Source organism: Caloenas nicobarica, chromosome 20, assembly GCF_036013445.1.
Source record: "Caloenas nicobarica isolate bCalNic1 chromosome 20, bCalNic1.hap1, whole genome shotgun sequence".
NCBI lineage: Eukaryota > Metazoa > Chordata > Aves > Columbiformes > Columbidae > Caloenas > Caloenas nicobarica.
This window is the reverse complement of record NC_088264.1, coordinates 3,169,296-3,194,790: the sequence shown is the minus strand read 5'-3', so window position 1 is coordinate 3,194,790 and position 25,495 is coordinate 3,169,296. Positions and strand designations below refer to the sequence as shown.

General features: G+C 45.5%; 1 protein-coding gene across 1 annotated transcript; it reads left to right on the top strand.

Annotated features, from left to right (window-relative positions):
• Position 1: 1 nt before the first annotated feature.
• On the top strand, positions 2 to 24,401 carry LOC135996721 (ral guanine nucleotide dissociation stimulator-like 1). Its single transcript, XM_065648900.1, is given in 22 exon segments — positions 2 to 589; positions 2,138 to 2,322; positions 3,463 to 3,592; positions 5,549 to 5,740; positions 12,855 to 13,211; positions 13,831 to 13,941; positions 15,054 to 15,262; positions 16,095 to 16,172; positions 16,611 to 16,795; positions 16,960 to 17,042; positions 17,537 to 17,779; positions 18,407 to 18,622; positions 19,048 to 19,151; positions 19,485 to 19,569; positions 19,969 to 20,055; positions 20,357 to 20,368; positions 20,370 to 20,389; positions 22,010 to 22,099; positions 22,550 to 22,688; positions 23,265 to 23,417; positions 23,904 to 24,015; positions 24,196 to 24,401. Coding segments are annotated over 19 exon segments (2,562 nt in total). The 5' UTR covers positions 2 to 589; positions 2,138 to 2,322; positions 3,463 to 3,592; positions 5,549 to 5,581; the 3' UTR covers positions 24,315 to 24,401.
• Positions 24,402 to 25,495: the final 1,094 nt, after the last annotated feature.

Genomic DNA, 25,495 nt, shown 5'->3' with positions numbered 1-25,495 from the left:
GGTCGGGAGCGCCGGGCGGGTCGGCTGGGTGAGAGGCGGCGCTGCTGCCGCCACCCGCCTTGGGGGGCGCGTTGTGAGCTCCTGCCGGGGCCGAGCGCGTTCCCTCCGTCCTCTCTCGCCTTTTGGGTGTGGTGGGTTTTTTTTTCCACCTCATTTTCTCGTCACCAGCGGTCATGGCGGGCGCAGCGGGGCTGCGCGGTGCGGGCGGTGGCTCTTCACACGGCAGGTGCGGGCTGAGGAGCGACCTGCGCCGGGAGCCCCCGCAGCCCCCCGAGCCCCGCCCGCCATGTCCTGCCCCTCAGCGCCCGCGGCGGGCGGGGCGGCCTCTGCCCGGGGGCGCTGCGCTTCCCGCCTCTTCCCGCCAGCGGCCCGCGGAGCGCTGCGCGCGGGTTGTTTCCTCGCTCGGAGGGATAACACCGCAGATGGGCGCCGTTCTCACGTAGGCGGCTGTGCGAGGCAAAGAGCCCGTGGCTTTGCCCCCGGAGCCACGGGAGGGTGCGGAGCTGGCGCTGCTGTGGGGAAGGTCGCCCGTAGGTTTCTTTGCTGCAGGACAAATTAAATTCATCCTCGCCCTCAACCAGCACCCCAGGTAAGATGTTGCGGCCCCGCCAAGCCCTCCGGTGTCACGCAGTGCCTGAGCTGCACTTGGGCCGCTCAGATTTTAAAATGGAGTTCGGAAATACCTCACAAGTGGTCACGAAGACTTGCTGCGTGTAGGTAGCACATGCGGATAGTTTAAAAGTGCTTGGAGAACTCATTATTTAACACCAGGGTATTTCAAGGTAGCGTCGAACCGATTCCCGTTCTACGAAAACACGAGCTGTGGTGTAAAACGCTAAGGAATTCATCCAAATACGTGCCCAAATTTGCCGACGGCAAAGGGGTTTGGTGTCCCCCTCCCGTTCCCCGCAGATTTTCTGTGTCCGTGCCCGGCTGGAGGCTCCGTGGGGCCGGTGCCGGGGGCTCGTTGTGCAGGACGCTGCCCACGGAGCCGCTGCAGCTCCGAGCGCTTCCCAGCCCTGCGAGGAGCGCGCCCCGAGCTGCCAGCTCCGCACCTGAGCTGCGGGGGCTGCGCGAGCCGGAGGGGCCGTTAGAACAGCGCGGGGTCGGGTCGGGAGCGACCGGGGGCGGAGGCCGGAGAACAACCTGCGAAAGGGAGCTGGGTTGTGACACGGGGACAGAAACGTGGGAACAGGCGACACAGCAACTGCCGGAGTTCCGTCTTCAGTCCCTATTTTGGATTCTTTTATTGGTCGCAGACAGGTTTTCATGTCAACTTTGCAAAAAATGTGGTGAGAGTAGCTAAACGTGCTATTTCTCTCAGTTTTACTCAATAAATGGTCTCTATTATTTAGTCTTTCCCACCAAAACAATTCAATGCTTATCAAGAATTAGTGCTTGAATAAAATAACGTTAAGAACAGCTATTAAATTAATTTCTGAAAACAGGGTTTTCTTGCCATATTCACAGGCATTTGGGATGTTATGGACACAGAAGGCTCCGATCTTTACAAAAACCACATTTAACTTACTATGAGTTACATAAGAGGTGTAAGTTGGGAAGTTTAGTTAAGCGTGAATCTTGAGCATTATGGCTGTTTTACTGTTATTTCAAGAAGATTATTGGGAAAGATTTAAAGTCTACAAAGAGAAATCTAAACCAAGCAATGTTTGTAAGCGTCAGAATCCCTACTACCATCATTATATAATAAAATATCTGAATGAAGTATTTGATCAAGAACATTCTAGTTAGCCAGATTCAGAAATCAAGGTTCATCGCAGATTAGTACCTTATTGTATTTTTATCACTCTGTTGGCATTGTAATATTTCCTACAATGCCCCAATGAAACATGAGTACCACTTGTTCTTAACGACTGTATAAATTATGTAAGAGTCTTTGTCCTGAAGCACCATCTTTCATGTAACCGTTTGGCAAATTGCAGCGTATTTTGTTAAAAAAAAAAAAGTCTGAATCGTGATAGGCCTGTCTAATTAGTCTTCCCTCTTGGAAATGAAGTAAGTAGTATCTCTGCACATTGTTCCCGATCAATTGAATTATCATCTTCATCCTGTTTTTCTAATTTAAAACTGTACATAACACATAGAATTCTCAATCGGCAATTGCCATCTTTTGCAGACTCCTCTCCGAAGTGTTACGCTAGAAATGTGAACCTCGCCGGAGTTCTGAGTGTCCGGTTCGGACACAGAAGCCGGCACTGGGAGCTGAAACGGAAGGTGTGCTCTGCAACCTTGGTTTAAAGCCACAGAAACTAGAACTGGCCCAGGCCTGAGCGCATCCTCTTGTGTCCTGGTTTAAAGCAGGTGATTGTACAGGGCGTGTCATTCGGGTGTTTTGTTCAGTCTGGGTTTTAATACTCCAATCTGGAGACTTCTACTGCTTCCTATACGTGGCTCCTGTACATGGTTCCTATATCACAGAATCACAGAAAGTTAGGGATTGGAAGGGACCTCGAAAGATCATCCAGTCCAATCCCCCTGCCAGAGCAGGAACACCCAGGTGAGGTTACACAGGAAGGCGTCCAGGTGGGTTTGAATGTCTCCAGAGAAGAAGACTCCACAACCTCCTGGGCAGCCTGTTCCAGTGTTCCGTCACCCTCACTGAGAAGAAGTTTCTTCTCAAATTTAAGTGGAACCTCTTGTGTTCCAGCTTGAACCCATTACCCCTTGTCTTACTGTTGTTCGTCACCGAGAAGAGCCTGGCTCCATCCTTGTGACACTCACCCTTTATATATTTATAAACATTGATGAGGACACCCCTCAGTCTCCTCCAAGCTAAAGAGCCCCAGCTCCTCAGCCTTTCCTCATAAGGGAGATGCTCCACTCCCTTCAGCATCTTCGTGGCCTTGCGCTGGACTCTCTCCAGCAGTTCCCTGTCCTGCTGGAACTGAGGGGCCCAGAACTGGACACAATATTCCAGATGAGGTCTCACCAGGGCAGAGTAGAGGGGCAGGAGAACCTCTCTGACCTACTGACCACCCCCCTTCTAATCCCCCCCAGGTCCCATTGCCCTTCCTGGCCACAAGGGCACAGTGCTGGCTCATGGTCGTCCTGCTGTCCACCAGGACCCACAGGTCCCTTTCCCCTACACTGCTCTCTAATAGGTCATTCCCCAACCTGTACTGGAACCTGGGGTTGTTCCTGCCCAGATGTAAGACTCTACATTTTCCCTTATTATATTTCATTAAATTTTTCCCTGCCCAACTCTCTAGCCTGTCCAGATCTCGCTGGATGGCAGCACAGCCCTCTGGCGTGTCAGCCACTCCTCCCAGCTTGTTGTCATCAGCAAACTTGCTGATAGTACACTCAATTCCCTCATCCATGTCATTGATGAATATATTGAATAATACTGGTCCCAGTACTGACCCTTGAGGCACTCCACTAGATAGAGGCCTCCAACCAGACTCCGCCCCATTGACCATGACTCTCTGGCTTCTCTTTCAGCCAGTTTGCGGTCCACCTCACTACCCGATCGTCCAGTCTACACTTCTTCAGTTTAGCTGTGAGGATGCTGTGGGAGACGGTGTCAAATGCTTTACTGAAGTCAAAATTGTTGAAAGGTTTTCATTTTCAGGTAGCTTAATTTTTTCCTGGGCATTTAATTCTGTTCCCACTTAGTGAATTCTGTTACCAGTATTTAATTGCTAACAACAGCTACAACGTAGTTTACCACAGTACTGCATTGTTTAAATTTAAAGAAGTGGGATCTGAAATGACTTGTGGTTCTTGTTAAGTAACATTGCAAGGGTGAGTGCTTTAAATCTCAACCCCCATTTTAGGCCTTCATCAGAGTAACACTTTTCTAATGATTATTTTTGTTCTGGATTTTAAAATAAGTTCAGAAATTTGTAGATGAGCTTGTTCTCTCTTGGGAACTGATCCCATAAGATGCCTAGATTATTTTTAATGTCTGCTTTCTCCAGTTATGCAGCATTTCTTCTTGCATGACACATTGCTTTAGCACATGAAACAGTATTTGCTTTTAGGATCACTGTTTTCATATCTTGTTTCAGTGTCTCAATTTTCCATTCCTTTTTTTTTTTTTTTTCTCCTTCCGAAAGGGGATGCTGTGTGGGCATGGTTCTAGGATTTTACATTTGTGGCGACCCTAGTAATTTTCTTCAGATTATACATTAGAAATGAATCCCCATGTTAGCTTGTATGACTGAGAGAAATAGGTAAAATACCAGTGTAACTGTCAAATTGTACCATCTTATGGTTCAATTTGTATATTACTCTTTCCATATAAAACTATGGAAACAGAATCTTCATAAAAAGAAAGGGGTTTCTTATGTGTTGGCAATGTTTCATTTTGCTATTTTAGTTAGCTACGTGACCTGCAAAGCCGATAATAATGGAAAATTGCTCATTTTGAAACCTGCGATATCAGAATGAAAGGCAAGAATTAAATAGTCTTCCAACTTGCTGCAAACATTTAAGAAAATGGCCTTATTACTTCACACAACCAAGCTTCTTGTGTATACTGTATAAACCAAAAGATAACAAAAAAGAAAGTCTTTAGCACTTTATTGTGCTTGGCCATATGTTAACAAAACCTAAAATTCCTGCACTTTTATAAAATTCCACTGACAAAAGTACTTCAACTGTAACATGTAAGATTTAGATTTCCTTTAGACAGCAGAAGCTTGAATGATATAAAGGAATGTGAAGGGCACAAGTGTGAAATTAATATTCCTCCATGGATGCTTCACTCTCAACCACTCGGTTTGCTCAAGCAAATACTACTATATAACCAGCAAACATTATCAGATTTGTTTAAAAATTTGTAAAACTTTTTGCAGTTCTTTGGTGCTATACTGTAAGGATATGAGAAGCTTAATGTTCAGTGGGCAGAGCAAGTCAGAGTCATTACCACATACTTGTTGTTCTGGTGCCCTCTGCTGAAAAAACTGTCTGTTTGGGTTCAGAATCCCCCCGGAGAGGGCCCAGAGCCTCTGCCACGTGCCATGTGCTGCCACCTCTTTGTCTTGCACTTTAGCTCCTTGATTTATTTCCTTTTCTTCTCTGTCTCAACAAAAAGCAGAAGCCTGACCCTTTATTACCTTTCCTTCCTCCAGCGGTACTTATGTTGAAATGTGTTCTTTTCCTTCATAACATTGTCCCAGCACATTTTACAACAGCCTTTCATTGAGCTTAGGAAAGTAATATGTGAGCTGAGATGATAAAGAATTAAGAAAATTATTTTTGCTTTGGAGTGATTAATTTTAACTCTGCAGGTTGGTTCAGGAAAATTTGCTGAGGAGTATGTGATTGTGATTTAGTATCACCTTTGACTTCATCACCTATAGATATAAAGGGTAATAAAAACAACTCTGTCATAATGGATTGCTGAATATGTTTTCATGTGGAGAGCATACACTTTGATATGCAGGTTTTGGAAAATTATTTCTCAGAATATAGTATAATACATTCATATAACTTTATGGTATTCCACAATAGCGTCATATTGCCCTGTTAACATGTTTACAGCTTCAAAACTAATTATTTAATATTTTTCCTTCTTGGTTAGGTTCTTATCATAGGAGGAGAATACTGACCTGACATGGAAGTCAAAACATCATTTAGCAAAGCCAGTAGGATTCCTGAAACTATATCCACATTAATCAATGAAGAATTTTTCCTGGTTCATCAGCAATCAGAGGACACTTCTGGAAAAGATGAAAAACCTCAGCTAAAATTTTATGATTATTTTAAATGTGTGGTAAGATTTGTATTGATCAAAAGATTGCAACTTCTTTGGAATATTTAATTAAAGATACTTGTGTGTGCTTGAGGAGATTCTTAGACTCTAATTTTTGTCCTTGCTTATTATCAGTGAAATTAACAGCTCGGATTAAGCAAACCTGTCCAAAACTGGCAGTTCAGTTTTTCTTTTAATAACTTATTTGGGCGTCAGCTTTGTTAGTATTCTGTGGATTTATACATTAGCAAGGGACTAAAAAGTTCTTTTCAGAGGCTGAGCTTCAGAGTAAAGCTTGGGAAATATTCTTTATGTAGGGACCAGAGACTCTGAATGTTGTTATCTTAAAAGCACATAATTAGGCTGCATAGGAATAGGCCACAGAGGGTCTTGGTTTTGAGTTTTTACTTTAGGTTTCCCACTTAGTGCTACTCTAGGCATGACTAGGACCTTTTCTAAAAGCTTTCTACCTCTAAACAGCAGAATATTTTATCATTTGGGTGACAGCTGGTTGGTTAATTACAAATTTCCCCGCTTGAGTTGCAGTAGCTGATTTACTGGGTCCACTTGGAACAATAGGAATTTGTTCCCCTTGAAATGACAATAAGTGCTTAGTCTGTCTTTGCAAAACTCTTTGGCAGTTATTTATAACCAACGATTTCTGTCTGTGTTAAACACGAATTATGTTTGGAAAGAGGCAAGTGACCTGGGGGTAGAATCCATGGTGCAACTTTATTATGGGCCATGGCTTTTTTTTGGTCTGCAAAGCTAGTACTTGTCAAAGGCTGTATTTTTTTTTTTTCTCTAGGGAATGGGTCTCACCATGTTCTTGCCACTTCCTTAGGCTTGCATCCCTCCTATGTGTGAGACAATTGGATTGGATATGACTAAGAAAGGAAAATTTTCTTTAAAACTAATCTATAACAAAGTCTGTTGATATTTGTTCTGAATGGAGAATCTAAACACACAAACCTGGTTTTTTTAAGAGAGGTCTACAGTTTTTAGGTGGATGGTTGTTGGATTAGCAGTGAGGATATGTTTATTATATGTAATGGGATAGGACAGTAGATTATGTTTGATTTAATTTTGTTGATTCTTGGTGTGTTGTCTTGTTCAGTAAAGTTTCTTAACTTTTGCAATGAGTAAGATTATATGTGTGAAAACTAGTAGTGAAAGTGAAACTACAAGTACCTTAAAAAAAATGTCGTCATCTGCTTACAGGTATTTTCAAATGGAGATGATCACAGAATCACAGAATCACAGAATGTTAGGGATTGGAAGGGACCTCAAAAGATCATCTAGTCCAATCCCCCTGCCAGAGCAGGAAAACTTAGGTGAGGTTACGCAGGAAGGCGTCCAGGCGGGTTTTGAATGTCTCCAGAGAAGGAGAATCCACAACCCCCCTGGGCAGCCTGTTCCAGTGTTCTGTCACCCTCACTGAGAAGAAGTTTCTTCTCACATTTAAGTGGAACCTCTTGTGTTCCAGCTTGAACCCATTACCCCTTGTCTTACTGTTGGTCGTCACCGAGAAGAGCCTGGCTCCATCCTCATGACACCCACCCTTTATATATTTATAAACATTAATGAGGTCACCCCTCAGTCTCCTCTTCTCCAAGCTAAAGAGACCCAGCTCCCTCAGCCTTTCCTCATAAGGGAGATGCTCCACTCCCTTAATCATCTTTGTGGCCCTGCGCTGGACTCTCTCCAGCAGTTCCCTGTCCTTCTTGAACTGAGGGGCCCAGAACTGGACACAATATTCCAGATGAGGTCTCACCAGGGCAGAGTAGAGGGGAAGGAGAACCTCTCTGGACCTACTAACCACCCCCCTTCTAATACACCCCAGGATGCCATTGGCCTTCTTGGCCACAAGGGCACAGTGCTGGCTCATGGTCATCCTGCTGTCCACCAGGACCCCCAGGTCTCTTTCCCCTACACTGCTCTCTAATAGGTCATTCCCCAACCTGTACTGGAACCTGGGGTTGTTCCTGCCCAGATGCAAGACTCTACATTTCCCCTTGTTATATTTCATTAAATTTTTCCCCGCCCAATTCTCTAGCCTGTCCAGATCTCGCTGGATGGCAGCACAGCCTTCTGGCGTGTCAGCCACTCCTCCCAGCTTGGTGTCATCAGCAAACTTGCTGATGGTACACTCAATTCCCTCATCCAAGTCATTGATGAATATATTGAACAGTATTGGTCCCAGAACTGACCCTTGAGGCACTCCACTAGATACAGGCCTCCAACCAGACTCCGCCCCATTGATCACAACTCTCTGGCTTCTCTCCTTCAGCCAGTTTGCAGTCCACCTCACTACCCGATCATCCAGTCCACACTTCCTCAGTTTTGCCATGAGGATGCTGTGGGAGACGGTGTCAAATGCTTTGCTGAAGTCAAGGTAGACCACATCCACTGCTCTGCCATCATCAATCCACCTTGTTACGTCTTCATAAAAGGCTATGAGGTTGGTCAAACACGACTTCCCCTTGGTGAAGCCATGCTGACTGTCCCTGATGACCCTCTTATCCTTGATATGTCTTAAGATGGCACCAAGGATAAGGTGTTCCATCACTTTCCCAGGGATGGAGGTGAGGCTGACCGGTCTATAGTTGCCTGGGTCCTCCTTCTTGCCCTTTTTGAAGACCGGAGTGACATTTGCTTTCCTCCAGTCCTCAGGCACCTCTCCCGTTTCCCAAGACTTGGCAAAGATGATGGAGAGTGGTCCAGCAATGACTTCAGCCAGCTCCCTCAGCACCCGCGGGTGCATCCCATCTGGACCCATGGATTTATGGATGTCCAGATTGCTTAATTGCTCCCTAACCCAGTCCTCATCAACTGAGGCAGACTCCTCCATTGCCCTGCCTTCCTCTGGGGCCTCAGGGGTACGGGGCTCCTCAGGACAGCCTCCGGCAGAGTAGACAGAGACAAAGAAGGCATTCAGTAATTCTGCCTTCTCTGTATCTTCTGTCACCAGGGCACCCACCCCGTTCATCAGTGGGCCTACATTGCCTCTGGTGTTAGTTTTATCTGCCATGTATTTGAAGAACCTCTTCCTGTTGTCCTTGACCCCTCTCGCCAGGTTTAACTCTAAGGAGGCCTTAGCTTTCCTAGTTGCCTCCCTACATCCTCTGACAACAGCCTTATATTCTTCCCAAGTGGCCAGCCCCTCCTTCCATGATTTGTAAACCCTCCTCTTCCACTTGAGTTTGCCCAGCAGTTCCCTGTTTAACCACGCAGGTCTCCTGGCTCCCTTCCTTGACTTCCTGCGCGTCGGGATGCACTGATCTTGAGCTTGGTAGAAGCAGTCCCTGAATGTTAACCAACTATCTTGGGCGCCTTTACCTTCAAGCAGCCTTGCCCAGCTGGAGAAGGCAATGGAAGAGATACTGAGGGATTCAGAAAAAGACCAGAGCAATTTCCCTGCTCTCCGAGAAGGTTCCAGCGAGGGAAGCAGCCAGGCAGGAGATGGGTCAGCAGGTCAAACAAATCAGCCAGCTTTGCACCTCGTTTTAGACCCTTCTACTACAGGTATTGCTAAAGTGCTTCCTCCTCAATCATATATGGCAGTTTGTTTCTTTCCGCAGTTTCAAGTTAACCTTAAAATTGAATATAAAGCTCTCAGGAGCTTCATTCCAAAACCATACTGGAGAATTCCCTGGGGCCTCCTCTCCTTTTCTGATTAGTTGAGGATTGTAGACCGGAATGAATTCTCACCAGATTCTCACCCTGTGCTGCTCTGTTTTGATCCAGATAATTTTCATCTTGTCTCCAGCCCTGGATGAGTTAGGACTCAGTATCATGTAACTTGCTGAATGGACTGGAGTTGAGGTGGAGAATCAGCTGATGGCATCTGAGAAGTTTCAGGGCAGTTTCACTGACTGTGCTACCTGCAAATGAAATAGACCCTGAGCAAGCAGAGAGACTTTTCAGCTTTGGTTCTGTCCCCAGGTGGCAGTAAGGACAGCTTTAGATTTGATATTTGGTAGGAGTGGTTATGGTACTTTCCTGGTATTTGAAGTTTTGGTGAAAAAGGGAGGACAGAAAGCTTTTTATTTAATTAATATAATGTAATTAATTTATAGGCGTGCAGTTCAGTTTGAAATTTCTTTTGAAATATTTGTGTGATTTTTACATGAAAAGAAGAAATGGACCTTGTAATACTCAAACATTCTTGAGTTTTTGCTTTTAATTGCCTTTCTGAATGTGATGTTAGGATACTCATGACATTCAAATGCTTTTGATTTTTCTCTGTTTTGAAGCAGTCCAAAACCACACATTTATTGCAGTCCTGCATTATCAGCATCTCACTGTTTAGTAAAAGTACCGAGATGAGTGTGCCTGAGCTGTGTTACACCTTGGAGCATGTGAACCCGTCAGATCAATTGCGCTGGAACAAGTTTGGACTCAACCTGCTGGTCAGAAGCAGCGATCTGCTGGTGGAGGCTTCAAGATGAGTGAGATTCCTTTGTAGCTGTGCAGTGAGAGGATTCGAATGTTCAACTCTGAGTGATGGTGAAGAGCTCAGGAATGGCTGGTGACTCCTGTTGTATTTCCTGGCAATTAGATGAGGGGCGATCCCTTTTGGACGGTATAACCTGACCTTTTGTGCAAAGTATTTGCACAAGAAGTGGACCACGCATGTGAAGACCATCAGTTAATGTGTTCATTAACAGTAGAGTCTTGTAACTACACTAGTAGTAGGTATAGTATTAATTTTAATTAGGAAATTACTTCTCAATTGCTCAATTTTTAAGAACAGCAAATGCCAGCAGATGGCAGTCTTATCAAAAGAGTAACAATAGGAGAATTCAATTCTAGTGAAAAGGGAATTCAAGAGAGCAGGAGAATCAAGGGAAAAATCCACAGCCCTCCCAAAACCTAAGACTGATGTTTTGAACTTGCTTTGAAGCTCTTATTAAAAAAGCGAAACTAAAATCTTAGGCAAGGAACATAGAGTACAATTTTTTAGCATCATTCTTTTGTGTTGTAAAATGTCATCAAGCTTGCCACCTCGTGGTGTTCAGATGGGCCCATGGCTGGGCTGGGGGGATGGAACAGGTGACTCTTTGAGTTACTTTGGCCCTTCCTGCCTTTGTGGCCTGTTTGACCTGAGTTTTGCCCATTTTAATCTAGGCCGAAGCAGGTACAGAAATGATGTTTGTTCCTGTCTCCCAGGTTTGAGTCTTGTGTGGTGCTACCCAGGTTCCGTTCCACAACGTGGGATATCAGGTCACAGTGGTTTACAGGATTCCAGAAGAAAATTCTCTTTAATGATCGGGGGCTTTAAGAAAGTTATTCTGAAGAGTGAAATAGCCTTTCATTCTGAGGAATGAGAGGGTTGACTCTGTTCTCAGTACAGTGGTGTTTAAATGTAGTGTGCTGCCAGTCATACGGGAGAGTTAATACCAAGTTGTATAGGGGTAGCTTAGGCTGAAGTCTAGGCTGGAGTCCTTAGAACTGCTGTACAGAATATTGGTTGCTCAGTAGCACTGGAAACTTAAAGATCAGGTTCTCGTGGTAACTTAAAACCATCAGCCTTATCCGTGGGTAGCACTGGTATTTATATAAATGGAAATATGTATCAGTGACGAATAATTTCAGTTCTTTTTTTGCACGTCAGAAGTGGCAAGACTGAGGCCCACGGTCTAGGCAGGTCATTCTGAATCCTGGGTGTGTGGTTCAGCCTCCTCAAATCAGAGGCGGATTGTGTTGAGATCTACTTGCATAATACCTGGCTGCTCTGCAAGTGAGGACCTGAACTCGTTTTGCGTTTTGACGTTGTTAAGACAGTGGGGTTTTGGTTTACGTTTGCAAGGTCCAGCAGTAGAATGAAAGCGTGTGGTGCGTGTGCATGCAGCAGCTCCTGGGAGCGCTCGTCCCTCGCTCTGCCGCAGGACAAGTTCTGCTCCACGCACAGTTGCTCTCCCGTCCGGCGGTCCCGCTCCCGGCGGTTTGTCCGTCTGAGCAAGGGGTTCAACCCCGGCCGGGCTGAGGGCGGGGCAAATGGGCGCGCGAGGGAGCGGCGGCGAGCTGCGATTGGCCGGCTGCGGGCGGCACGTGCTGCCGCGAGGCCGCGTCCCGTCGCCGTGGTGACGCCGGAGCCGTTGCCGCCGTTGCCGTCGGGGCGAGAGAGAGAGAGAGAGAGCGGGAGCGCGGGGCTGGCGGAGCCGGCAGCAGCTCTGCCTGCGGACACGGACGGGACACAGCGCCATGTGCGGGATCAGCTGCGGGCCCTGCTGCGGACGGGTATGAGCAAGGCCGGGCCCCGCCGCCCGCGCTCCCCCGGGCCTGCGGGGGCCACGGGGCCGGGGGGTGGCAGCACCGAGTGCCGAGAGAAGGGTGTTGGTGGCTGGTCCCGAGCGCCAAGTGACGGGACGGGAGGAAACGGCCTCCAGTTGCGCCGGGGGAGCTTCAGGTTGGGCATTGGGAGCGTTTCCTCCCAGCAAGGGTTATTAACCGTGGGAACAGGCTGCCCGGGGCAGCGGTGGCGTCCCCAGCCCTGGAGGGGCTGAACAGACGCGGACGAGGTTCTGGGGGACAGGGCTGTGGGTTCTCAGGACAGGTTCTCAGGCCGGCATCAACAGATTAAAACTAAAAATTAACAGAGTCTTTAATATCAGTTAGAGATGGGAAATGGGCAAAAAATATCCTGTTCTGGTGACAAAGCTCTTCTTTCTAATGGAATGTTCTCTGGGCCTATAAACAACAGACAATGCTGAAATATTTTCAATGATCAACTGCTTATATATTTAAGAACAAAAGCAACAGCAAAAAATTTCAAAGCAGAAAGGACTTTTGAACAAGGAACAAGTTTTGTCTGAGATGTAATAGAATCCTGTGCCTTTAGATGATTTCCAGTCAAGTGTTGCAATGATTATAGGTTCTCAGGGACATGCCAGGGTGCCAGGGGTGGGTTAAGGGCTGCACTCAATGACATTAAAGGTGTTCTTCAACCAAAGTGATTCTATGATTCTGTCGTACAATCTATTTTTTGCATTGTAATAGTGCCTAAAGGTCAAGGTTCCTATGATCTTGTCCTGGTACTTTTGCAAGGACATGAAAAGTACATGTATTGCTCTCTGCAATTCCAAACTGCCTTTCTGTTGTTTTCTAACAGGCTCGGAATTTCTCCTTTCAGAAGCTGTCTCTTTGGAGATGTTGGAGTAGACAAAGGAGGAGGACAGCCAGGAGGAAGACACGCGAGGAAGACGTGGAGTCTCTGCACAGCCTTGAGGGGAGTCTGACCAGGCCAACAGAGGAAGATGTGGAGACCCCGGAGCCCGTTGTGGAGACCCCGGAGCCCGTTGTGGAGACCCCGGAGCGCAATGAGAACAGTCCAAGCAAGATAACACAGGAAGATGTGGAGACACCAGAGCACATTGAGGACACTGAGGACAAGCCAACTGAAGAAGATGCGGAGACTCCACAGAGCCCTGAAGAGAGTATGAGGAACCAGCCTGGGGAAGATGTGGACGTTCCACAGAGCGTTCAAGAGGCAAGTCACTAGTGTACAGACAGTTCCGTCTGACTAGGGGATATTTTAAAGGAGGTAAAAACAAACAGAAAAGCAACTCAAAAAACCCCAAACCCCAGCCTCCCCAACCAGGATTTTGTTGCACTGCACTCAAATCGTTTCTAATTTAGTTGTTGCTGTGCTTAAGGTTGTGGTAGTTAGTAAAGCCCTGAAATTTTAATTGTTCAATTGTATGTATGATGAAAAAACATCATGCGGTTGCAGAGGGACCAGTATATGTATTTCTAAAGTTAATTGTTACGTCTATTTTCAATTCTCTTGTTCTTTGCTGCTCCACATGTATCAGCATGTTAATGCAGTGACTGTTAGTGCTGGGGTTCAGGAGATCTGGACTCTCTGGTTTAATTCTTACCTCTTTCCTTGGCTTGTACAGTAATTTGTGCACTCAGCTCCTCTCTGCTTTCATTTATAAGTCCAAAAACCCCAGGTAACTAAAGGCAGCTAAAAAGTGGCAACTTTACTGAGTGTTTTTGAGGTGGCTTGATATCCTCGTGTTGGCATGCTGGTGGCTGCAGCTGGTGCCTGTGCAGGGACCATGTTCCTTTCTCTTACTTGTTTTTCTTTGCCCTTTTCCTGGCAGAGCACAACTGAAGATGGAGGTGAAGAAGTAGAAGAAGGAGCTGTTTCCTGTGACACCCTGAAAAGTGTGCAGATCCAGCAGACTGAGGATGAAGGAGCAAGATGGCTCGGGGTGAGTAAAGCTGGCGTGGTGGCATTTTGGATGGCTGCTCATGGACTTTGGACCTTGCTCCAGGGAGCTGAATTCCACACGGATCGTTATGATATTAACTTTTAGCACTGACTGCTCCCACTATTAAAAAAAAAACCCCAAACCAACAAAACACTGAAGTTGTGTATCTGCATCGTCTGAAATGACTTTCTTCTTGTGTTGACTCTTCTTCTTTTCTTGATGTGTGAAAAAGATTTGACCAGTAGTGGCTGTGGGTCAGATGGTACTTAGTGCAGAAATAAGGGTTTAGCTCATGGCCTGAGAAGTTGAACATTTGTCAGGTATTTTGGACTGGCTGTGGCTCATTTCTGCTGTCTCAGGTCTCCCAAACAAATAGTCTTGGTGTTTTGACTAATGAGGGTCTCTGAGAAGTGAGCAGAAACTTCTTCAAAACTTAAGTGAATACAGGTTTGGGTCTTACTTTCATATTGCTTTCTCAGCCAGCTGAGAAATTAATTGTCTGCCTTTCTGCAAGAATTACAGCTCTGTACTGTTTTTCAAAGGTATTTCCAAGCAGGAAGGCTTGAAATCTTGCTTAGTAACTTCTTGTAGAGGTACCAGTAAGTGAAGGAACTTAGATCTTTTATGCTTCAAGAAGTCTAATAAACCTGATAAATCTGATGTTTCTGAAGTTATTTGTAGACGTCGAGGCAACGGAGAGTCTTAACAAAGCTTGCAAGGACAAAGGTGACTTGTGGATATGCTGAGAGAGAACATCTCCCTCTGTTGGAAGAGATGGAAACCTGCGGCGCTTCCAGAAATTGTCTTACAGCTTGTTTCTTTTAGATAATAATATATGATGGGATCATAAGATAACTTGATAGCAGTCAGACTATATAATATTTTGTGGAGCATGTCAGAGCAATTTCTTAAAGATACACTCATTAAAATCCTCCAGTATTTGACAGAGCATTTGGTGTTTGGAGAGTCAAAACGGACAAAATTGTTTAGTAACTAGAGATGGCCTATTCCTGTGAAAAGATGGAACTGAATCTGTGTTTCACTGTGCAAGCTGTGTCAGGGATCTGGCTTCTGTCTGAGCTTTGTGCTTTGCTTTTGTTTCCACTTTGTAGGCTGAAGGGGACCAGTTACCTGCAGAACACACTGTCAGCCAGGCCGAGACGAGCAAAAGCAGGACCCTGAAATCTGGAACTTTGGAAATGCTTGTGGAGACCCTTCTGATGGCCTTTGAGGATAATGATTTTACCTACATCAACATCTTCCTCTCCACATACAGGGCCTTTGCTTCCACCAGCACAGTCCTGGAACTGCTCCTGGACAGGTAAGAGCCAGGACAGAATGGAAACGGAGCGGTCATTTATTACACATGATGGGGATGTTGACAGGAATTTCTTCCACTACTTTTAGTGGACATGGACTTAATAACCTGATGGACAGAGGTCAAGAACCCTGCAAAATTCAGGATTTCAGCATAAACGCACAATGTGTAAATGCATGCTGCCCACATCCCAACTCTCATGAAAGCTCAGGCGCCAGGTGGGGAAAGTGTGCAGGGTCTGACGGCTGAGGAACCAAACTGGGACCGACACCAGAAAATCACTACAGCTTTTCCATTAAAACGTGCACACTCAGATGTATCATGAACTCCTCCTAACCCGTATTTAAGGAGGTGCAAGGTGTGGTTTGCAAGGAGCTGTTCCAGCTGATGCCAGGGCTCTCCCCGCAGGTCTCTCCAGGCTCAGTGACCCCAGCTGAGCTCCCTGTGGCTGTGGATGTGCTGCTCCTGTCAGAGGGACCACGGGTTTGCCTGATTTAGTCTGAGTTTACTTTGCAGTGCACGGGGATATGTGCAAACCCTTCGTCTCTGCCTCAGCTTCCCCAGCCTCGGTGGAATTGTCCAACATGAAGCCCTTGTTATAAGATTGATGAAACTTCCTAGGAATGAACAAACTAGGTTGGAAAATACTGGCTGTTTCTTTAGGATCTTTTTCCTCTTCAAGTTTCTTAATTTTGCCCAACACTGCGATTCCACATTTGCAGTTTGAGCTAGAAACACTTCATAGTTGTTTATGCTAATTGTATATGAATTATGCTATTTGGGATTTTGCTTTTACTCAGTAGAGGTTCCTCTAAACACCCTTCTCATTTTTCAGATATGGAAACCTGGAGATCTCAGGATGTGAAGAACTTGGAAACCAGAATTCTCCCGAATCCACCACAGCGCTCAGGACGTAAGTTTGGTTTTGCACCGCCCAGCGAGCCCCAGTCAGGGTTGGGTGTTGGAGGAGGACGTGGGCAGCAGAGCTGTTGTTTCCTTTGACAATTCACAGGCCTGTTTGCTTCGCGGAGCTTGTGTAAAGGCTGAGTATCAACTGTCTCATAACACATCCAATAATGCAACCCAGAGAAAATCGTAGTGGTTTAGTTAATGAGTGCGCTGGTTTCTCAAGGTGTAAGTGAAGAAGCAGCCTTTAGTTTCCTATGAAGTAATATCTTAATAATAATTCTTGCATTAAAAGAACAAATGAAATTCTGTGCTCAAAGAAGTGTCCATACTGCCTTCACGTGGGGGTGAATGTCTCAGTGTTGTTCTATTAGATACAGATCCATGCGATTGCATCAATACCTGCTGTATACAACCCATGTGTTCTCTCTGAATTTGCTCACAGTGCGATCGCATCGATTTTACAAGCCTGGCTCGATCAGTGCACCGAGGATTTCCAAGAGCCGCCGGACTACGTCTGTCTGATGAAGATGCTGGATTACCTGAAGAGGAATGTACCCGGCTCTGACCTGGAGAAGAGGGCACAGAACCTCTTGGAACAGTTCCACAAAGAAGAACTGGAGAATGACGGTAAAGTACCTTTCTCTGCTGTCTCTGTGTTCTCCCAGCATGAAGCCTGTGTTCTCTAAGTGTCCTAGTTTTGGTTAAACAAAACCAAATGTCTTTGAGTGAATTTTCCTTTCTGCTAAGTTCTTCTACGTGCATTTTTCTCAAGTTGGCTGCGTGTTTTTCAGACCCCGTTGGCTCTGGAGCGGATAACGGTAGGATTGGTGTGCAGAAAGGCCCAGGTTTAGACTTTAGACAGGCCCTGCAGCCCTGAATCCAGCTCTGGTTTACTGCCGAGTCCAGCCCAGGGCGTCGGGGTGCCTGTCCTGCAGCTGCTGGAGCCACAATTGGTTTCGTATATTTTGCATTACTTTCTCTCCTCATGAGTATTACTAGCAAAGCATGTTTTAACTTTCCACCTGGTCTCTCTCCCTTCTCCTCCTCTTCCCTTGAAATCTGGACATTCTCAAGGCAATATTTTGGGGGTATAATTGCAGTCTTGTCTCTTTGCAGTTCAGCTTTATTTCAGGCTGTAGAATGTATAAATACTGACAAGTAGTTTATCAACATTCTGCAGTGTTAATAAGGAATTGTTGCTGGGGGGTGGTGGGTTTTTTTTCCTTCCAAAGAATGGTTAGTGAATGGGTTAAGGCACTTCTCAGCAAAGAGACCCTGAACAGCTGAATTCTCTCTGTTTCTTTTTCTTCCATCTTCTCTTTGCCAATTTAACCTTCTGGTCCTTATCTTTCTCACTAAAATATGCAGTACAGTGAGACCATTGCACCAGGCAGGACCGTAGTGCATGTAGTGATTTTTGAAATATCTGCTTTGATTAATTGTTTGCTGTATAAATTTACTAACTCATGTTTTCCACGCTGGACAGACGGGTTCCACAGCCTTTCTCCCTGTAACCTGGACGATGAAGACGAACTGGAGATCTGCAGTACAGAAGAATTCTCTTTCTTCCAAGAAGTTGTTGTGGCAGAACAGCTGACATACATGGACGTGGTATGTAGATCATACCTATTACTTGAAATGCTTGGGGAAATAGTTCTGGGCTTCTAAATTTTTTTTTTTTTTTAAGTTATGTCAATGTAAGTCTGGTGTTCCAGAACAGCTCTGTTGCTGGGACACAGAGCACAGCTCTGCTTGGTTCTCCAAACTGGCTTCGTTCATTGGGCTTTTCCTTCAGTTATTCTGAAGGTGTCGTTTGTCTTTTTTTCTAAAGTGTGAATGTAGACTGTGTAGCCTTTTTTGCAAAGTTTAATATTTGACCCCTCAGAAATAGCGTATTTTGACTATATTTTAGGCTACCTTGCCTAAAGATGTAGAAGTACTTTTAACTGTAGTGCCCTGTATCAATCTCTTTCAAAAGTATCATATAGAAATTTTTCCCCTTGGTTATGCAAGTGATACAAAGGTATCTCTTATTTTGCCAGGACTGTTTAGCTGACAGTTCTTTTAGGGCATCAAGCCTAAAGGGTTATGCCAAAGTGTATATTTTAAACTAAGAGAAAACAAATATCTCTCTTTTAATACCATATTAGATTTAGATCCAGTTTGTACTGTAAACATGCATTTCTTCCTGTGGGCAATAGTGATCCAGGCTGACTTGGACACCTCTGTTTCCTCTAGACACTCTTCAAGAAAGTTGTGCCCCACCACTGTCTGGGCTGCATCTGGTCCCAAAGGGAGAAGAAAGAGAACAAGCACCTGGCCCGGAGCATCAGAGCCACCATCTCGCAGTTCAACGCCGTCACCAACTGCGTGGTCAGCACCATCTTGGAGGACAAAGACCTGAAAACACACCAAAGAGCCAAGATCTTGGAGAAGTGGATTCGCATCGCACATGTAAAGCGTTTATTGGCGACTGTTTAATGTTCCTTGTGCGGGTGCCGTGGGGCTGGGAGGGGAGAGGGGGGTTGTAGGCGTTGGGCCCAGGCCAGGGAGCAGCTGAGCTCTCGTTCTTTCTGGTTTTGACCGACTGTCCCTGTCACAGCACATGCAGTGTTGCTCTTCCTCTCCTCACAGTTGTAGTTTGGGCAGCATCACCACAAATAGATGAAAGTGAGGAAGGCAAGGTGTAAATGCCAAAGCCCATCAAGTGTTTGGTGGCTGGAGGGGGCAGTGATATTTTTGATGCTCAATATTTGTAGAGCTGCCTGCTTAGCAGGGAGAATGTGCAGCAAGCAGGACACGGGGCAGACAGAAGAGCACTGACCTGTTGGTGATGCTGACGTTTAATGCTCCTGTGTTTCTAACCGCTCCTTTCACAGGAATGCAGGATCCTCTACAACTTTTCCTCCTCCAAGGCCATCATTTCCGCACTGCAGTCCACCTCCATCTATCGCCTGAAGAAGACCTGGGCCTGCGTTCCAAAGTAAGGCTGCCCCAGACAAAGGCAAAAAGCTCCGTGCTCTTTCTTTGTACCCGTTTATCCACCTTCTTACAAGAATCTCCTACCTGCAGTGTGATTGAGAACCCTCAGCAGGGTCAGTGTCCCTGCGGCATTTCTTTGTGTCAAATAGGGCCTGGGAGCACCAGAAGATCCCAGGAAGTTTCCTGGTAGATGTGCAGCGTGTGACTGGATGTGTTTTGGTGCTGTTATCTTTTATGTGCCCAACTGTTAACGATTCATCAGAAAAAAATAGTAACCTGATCTGATTCAGAGTGCTTACAAATAAGTTAAATGATTTAATCTCTTCCTGTACAGGGACATAATGCTGATGTTTGAAGAGCTGTCCGACATCTTCTCTGACTGTGATAACTTTTCGACAAGCAGGGAGCTGCTGATGAAGGTGGGAATGAGCTTGAGTTGCAAGGCTTGTGATCTCGGTCAAAGCCGAGCTCGGCCCTTTTTCTAACCAATGGAACTCCCGTATGCGGTGCTTTGGGGAAGACAGGTCTGTAAATCCGAGGCTTTTCTGCTGGGGCGAGAGGTGCCGCACAGCGCAGTTTGACGCAGATGAGTTACGAATGAGCACGTTGGCTTTATACCGCTCTGTACAGAGATGTACAGAGATACTAATGCTAAGATACTAAGGATGGTGTCATGAAAGAAAGCATCATTTACAAGAGCACTGTTTGCTGAAGCAGACGGGTTGTATTTTGTTTGCTTACATAGGAATATTCTAGCATTCTAATTATTATTATTATTTCTGGGTCAATTAATCCAGCATTGCTCTGATGGTTTGCAGGGAGTCACGCAAGGCACGGTACCTTACCTCGGTACCTTCCTCACAGATCTGGTGATGCTGGACACAGCCCTTCAGGACTATCTCGAGGTAATTTGGGGCAATTTTTGGAATCCTAAGTATCCTCCCTCCCTTCCTGCCACTCTGTCTGTTCCTATATCTTCCACTGGGTTCTAGTGCAGTTCTTCAACATGGAGGAATGTATTTAAAAAATAGACTCAGGTACACAAATGCTGGGGTTTCTCCTAGAGCTGGAAACAGGTATTTGTAGAAGCCTTTGCTCAGGGCAGGTCTGGCCTTTCCCTTGGTGTTGCTACTTCATCCTGTTTGTGATGAAATCCAACTGAGCCTGTGCTCTTCTCCTCTGATCCCTTCTCTTTCCTTCCAACAGGGTGGCCTGATCAATTTTGAGAAGAGGCGAAAGGTAAGTGGGACGTTGACTGTTCTGTGATCTGTAGTTCCTGATGCTCTCTGCTAGAGCGTTCTCTTGGCGAGACCTGTTGTCTTTGCTCAGGCGTATCCGACAGCCGCTGATGTTAATGCAGTTTGTGAGGAAGGAACAATCCCTGGCCCGCTGTGAACCTCTGCCGGGCTGGGAGGGGCGGCGCGGGAGGAGAAATCCCTTTTAGATGTGGGCAGCAGGGGAAGAGGAGCTGCAGGGCACTCGCTGCCACGGGATTTACGTCTGGGGCGCGCACGTTCCCCCCGTTTGGTGTTCACGGGAACACGTTACACGTGTGTGTTCTGTGTGCTGGGAGAGAATCAGACCTGCTGGCGTGAGACCTTTGCTTGCCACGAGATACAGTTTGTAACCATCTTCCTTGTGCTGCAGTAAATCCTTGTGGGTAAAAGGTGCAGAGAGTGACCCAGGGACCTGGGCCTGAGAAACCAAGGCTCAGCGTTTCCTTCCAGCCCGAGCCTTGTTGGGCAGAGATCAGTAGGAGCCAAGGTGCCGGGGTTTCCTCTGTCCGAGGGAAGTCGTGCCAGATCTCGGCTCTGGGCTCTGAAAGCAGACGTGGTTTGGCTGGGATGGAGCCGTTTCCTTCCCTCAGCTGCTCCCGGCTCCACAAACCACCGCTCGGACTTGCCGTGTGTGCAGAACCGCACGGGCCAGGGTGCTCACGAGAGACACGAGCTGCTCCGTGCTCATGGGTCCAGCTTCACACAAACCAGCGGCAAAGCTGAACCGCGCTGAGCGCTCAGCTCTGATTCTATAACCTGCTCTAACATGAGGGGTTATAAGAATTATTTTGGCCAAGTGTGTGTGCAAGCAGAGTTGGGGAAGAGCAGCGCGTGTCAGTCACACGTTAGGGGCAGCATTTCGTGTTCCTCTGGTGCACGTGTGAGTGCACGACGTGCAGAGCCGGGGAGGATCGGGCTCTGCTTTCATCACAGGCACCTCTAGTTATTTCCCTTGCTCAGTGCCTGAGAACCACCTCCGTACAGAGCGTGATTCCTCTCTTGGCGCTGCTCTGGCCACGCGGGGTGAGCGGGAAGGGTGAGCTGCAGAATTGCATTGTTTGAGAAACTGGTTCTTGAAATAGTCACTGAAACTGAACTTCGGGTCAAACTCAGTTTGTCCTGGGTCTGTTGCTGCGTGTGTTTAGTATCTGAATGAGTCTGGCTTTATTTTTCTAACTAGAATTCCTATTTTATTATTTGTTTTCTTAGGAATTTGAAGTAATCGGCCAAATTAAGTTATTGCAGTCTGCCTGTAACAGCTATTGCATGCCACCAGATGAAAAATTCCTGCAGTGGTTTAGGAGGCAGCAGCATTTAAGTGATGAGGAGAGGTAGGGTCTCAGCCCAGCTGGCGAAGCAGCTTTTCTTCCCCCGCAGGCAGGTTCTCTCAGCCTTGAGCTCTGCGCTGCCAGGAGCTGCCGCACGCTGCTGCTCCTGCAGAGTGGAAATACACACGGGCAGAGCTGCGTTCCTCCTTGTGGGGATGCAACCCTCTGTGAAGTGGGAATAACCCAAGGTTTCTCCGATTTCTCAGATACTGCCACTTGGAGATATATAACTAATTGTATTGCCTGTTCTGCAGTTTCCGCCTTTCACATGAAATCGAAGCAGCTGCTGAGAAGAGCATCACATCAGCCAAATCTCGGAAGAGTGTGGGGAAGAGATTCAGCCTGTGAGTATGATAGGGAGAGGGGGGTTTGGTGCCTGAATATGAACCGGAATAAATCAAACACTAGCTGACAAACCTGGCTGGGGATCCAGAGCACTGCAGTACTGTAAGGAGACACCACCCGCTAGAAATATGTATTTCTGTCTGACATTGTCCCTTTCTAGTGGTGCAGGTAGTCGTGAGGATTATTGACTAAAGACATTAGACGTAACCTTAAGGTGTCAGACAAAGGAACAATTTTAGTGCTGGATTATAAATGCAATTCAAATTTGCAGTAGCAAAAGAGAGTAAATAAGGATAGAGTCTAATTTGATATACACATACAAAGAATAGGCCACTGGAGACAGGAAAACACAACACTCCGTCAGATTTTTGAAGCAAGTGACAGCTTTGCTCAGCCCAGCTCTGTTGTGCTTTCCCTCACCGGCTGTTGCGCTTTCTTTTCTCTGCTAGGCTGTTCCTGGGCTTGGGGGTGAGCGCCCACAGCACACCCGTCACAGCGCAGCCCAAACCTGCTCCAGTTGGGAGCTCTGGGGACAGCACCGTCACAATTGTCACTCCCACCAACGCTCCAGAGGAGCCTCAGCACAAGGTAGGGCCTGGGCCCTGTTTTCAGCACACACAGCCTGTGCGAGGCTGCCGACGCTGCCGGCGGCCCCAGGCGCTTGCCCAAGCCTGTGGGTCTTGACTACAGCGTTGCTTGCAGTGGAATGGAGGGACCTGAGCTCTGGGAAAGGCTTTTTTTTGGGGGGGAAAGCTTGTCTGCATAAGCCCAGCCTAATTGTGGGGCAGGCAGAGCAGCTGAGCAAGTGAGAAGCAGGTGAGGTCAGAGCTCAGCAGCCCTGTGGGTTTGACCTGCCAGGAGCTGCCCAGAGGAAGCCTTGCCTGGGCTGGGTTCCGTTCCCAGGGAGCTTGGTCCTACAGACTCTGCTCTTTTGACCTAAACTGCCTTAACGGGGTTGCTGGAGCCCTTGTTAAGGCTGTTTTGCTGAAGAGTGTCATATTTAGCTGATGGATCTTTTAAATTGTACTAAATGTTCTTAAACCAAATGAAGCATGAGGTGCTGGACTCTGGCATCCATCACTGGTTTAAACTGTTGAGCTGGAGCAGTTGTTAGTGTGATTTCGATTGATCTCGTCCCCTCCCTTGCTACCATCTCATGCCAAGTGCTCCAAGAAGTGCCCCAACTCTGTGACAACCACTACATCAAAAGAAGTGCCTCCAGTGCAGCCAGTTTATAACCAGCAGAAGGGAGATGGCTGCATCATCCGGACCAGCCTGGAACATGACACAAGTGGCAACATCTACAAGAGCATCCTGGTGAGTGGTGGGAGCAGCAAAACGCTGTTACCATGGGTGATGTTTTCACCCCAGGTGACTTAAATGGTGCTTTTAGTTTGGGAAACATCTGTTCACTGGTCAAACCTCAGAAAGTATTTACCCCAGGAGATTAATGGATGTCTGTGAACAACAGCTGGGGCAGTAATTGCTGTGGAGTTGATGGCTGCTGAGAACAAGGTCTCACCTCTCCAGGTGGTTGCTCAGGAGAGCAGAGGCTGTGATTTACTGCTGCATTTCTAGAACAGTGTCTGTTGTCTTGAACTAAATCAACCACCACGTGTCACAAAGAGCGTGTTTTAGTATCTGGCAGAATCTGCTACGCAGTTACTGACCCATTGTAATTTTTCGGTTCTCGGAAATCTTTTCCAAGACCAAGTAGTCTGCAGAAAGACAGGCCTTTGCTAATGATTAAGTCATTAAAGAGAGAATAAAGCAGAAGCTCCCATTGCAACTCTCTCGTTCCAGATAACTAACCAAGAGAAGGCTCCTGCTGTCATCCAGAGAGCCATGGAGAAGCACAACCTGGAGTCTGGCTCAGCTGATTATGAGCTGGTACAGATCATCTCCGAGGACAAAGGTGGGGAAGCAGAACTCTGCTGCTGCTGCTTGAGAAGTTCTGCGGCATTTGGAAGGAAAGAGTAAAATGTGAAGCGACGTCAGAAACGCCATCGACATGTTGTCGCAGCTGCCGGTGAGAATAAACCCCTAACGCTAAGTGGTGCACAAACTAACGCTTGCTCCGCTCCCTCTCTTGCAGAGCTGGTGATCCCACCCAAGGCAAACGTGTTCTACGCCATGAACACCCAGGCCAACTTCGATTTCATCCTGAGGAGGAAAGCTTCAGCAAAGGAGGAGCCTGCTGTTAATATATGTTGATGTTTCATCTTTGTATCATATTTGACCTTGTATATTATTTACTATTTATATGATAAGTATGTAAATTTTTTCCCACCAGTTTTTGTCAGGAGTTAATATATTTTAATACTTGATCTTTATCTAATATTTGAGTAAGATAGAATAGTGTAAGATATAGAATAGTGTAAGATAGATATAGAATAGTGTAAGATAGATATAGAATAGTGTAAGATAGATATAGAATAGTGTAAGATAGATATAGAATAGTGTAAGATAGATATAGAATAGTGTAAGATAGTAAACTTTTTTCCCACCATTTTTGTCTGGAGTTAATATATTGTAATAGTTGATCTTTATATAATATTTGAGCTTTGTATAATATTTCATATTTATATAATAAGTACATAAACTTTTTTCCACCAGTTTTAGTCTGGAGTTAATGTATTTTAATATTTGATCTCTAGATCATGTATAATATCATTGTAGACTATTTAATAGATATTTATATAATAAGTATATAAACGTCTTTTTCACCAATTTCTGTCTGGAGTTAATATATTTTTTTTTATCTCTATATAATGTTTGAGCTTTATATAATATATATATAATAAATATATAAACTTTTTTCCACTAATTTTTTCTGGAGTTAATATATTTTAATGTTTCAGCTTTATATGATACTTAATCTTTATACAATATTTAATGTTTCTATAATAAATAGATTAACTTCTTACCACTAATTTTTGTCTGGAGTTTAATATATTTCAGTGCTTGATCTCTATATACTATTTGATTTTATATTATATTTACTCTTTATATAATTAATGTTTCTATAATAAATATGTAAACTTTTTTCCACCAATTCTTGTCTGGATTTAATATATTTTAATGTTGATCTCTATATAATATTTGATCTTTATATGACATTTACTCTTTATATAATATTTACTGTTTCTATAATAAATAGATTAACTTTTTACCACTAACTTTTGTCTGGAGTTTAATATATTTTAGTGTTTGATCTCTATATACTATTTCATCTTTATATGATATTTACTCTTACATAATATTTAATGTTTCTATAATAAATAAACTTTTTCCACTAGTTTTTGTCTGGAGTTAATATATTTTAATGTTTGATTTTGTATTATTTTATCTTTAAGATTTAAGATTTATATAATAAATATGCAAACTTTTTCAAC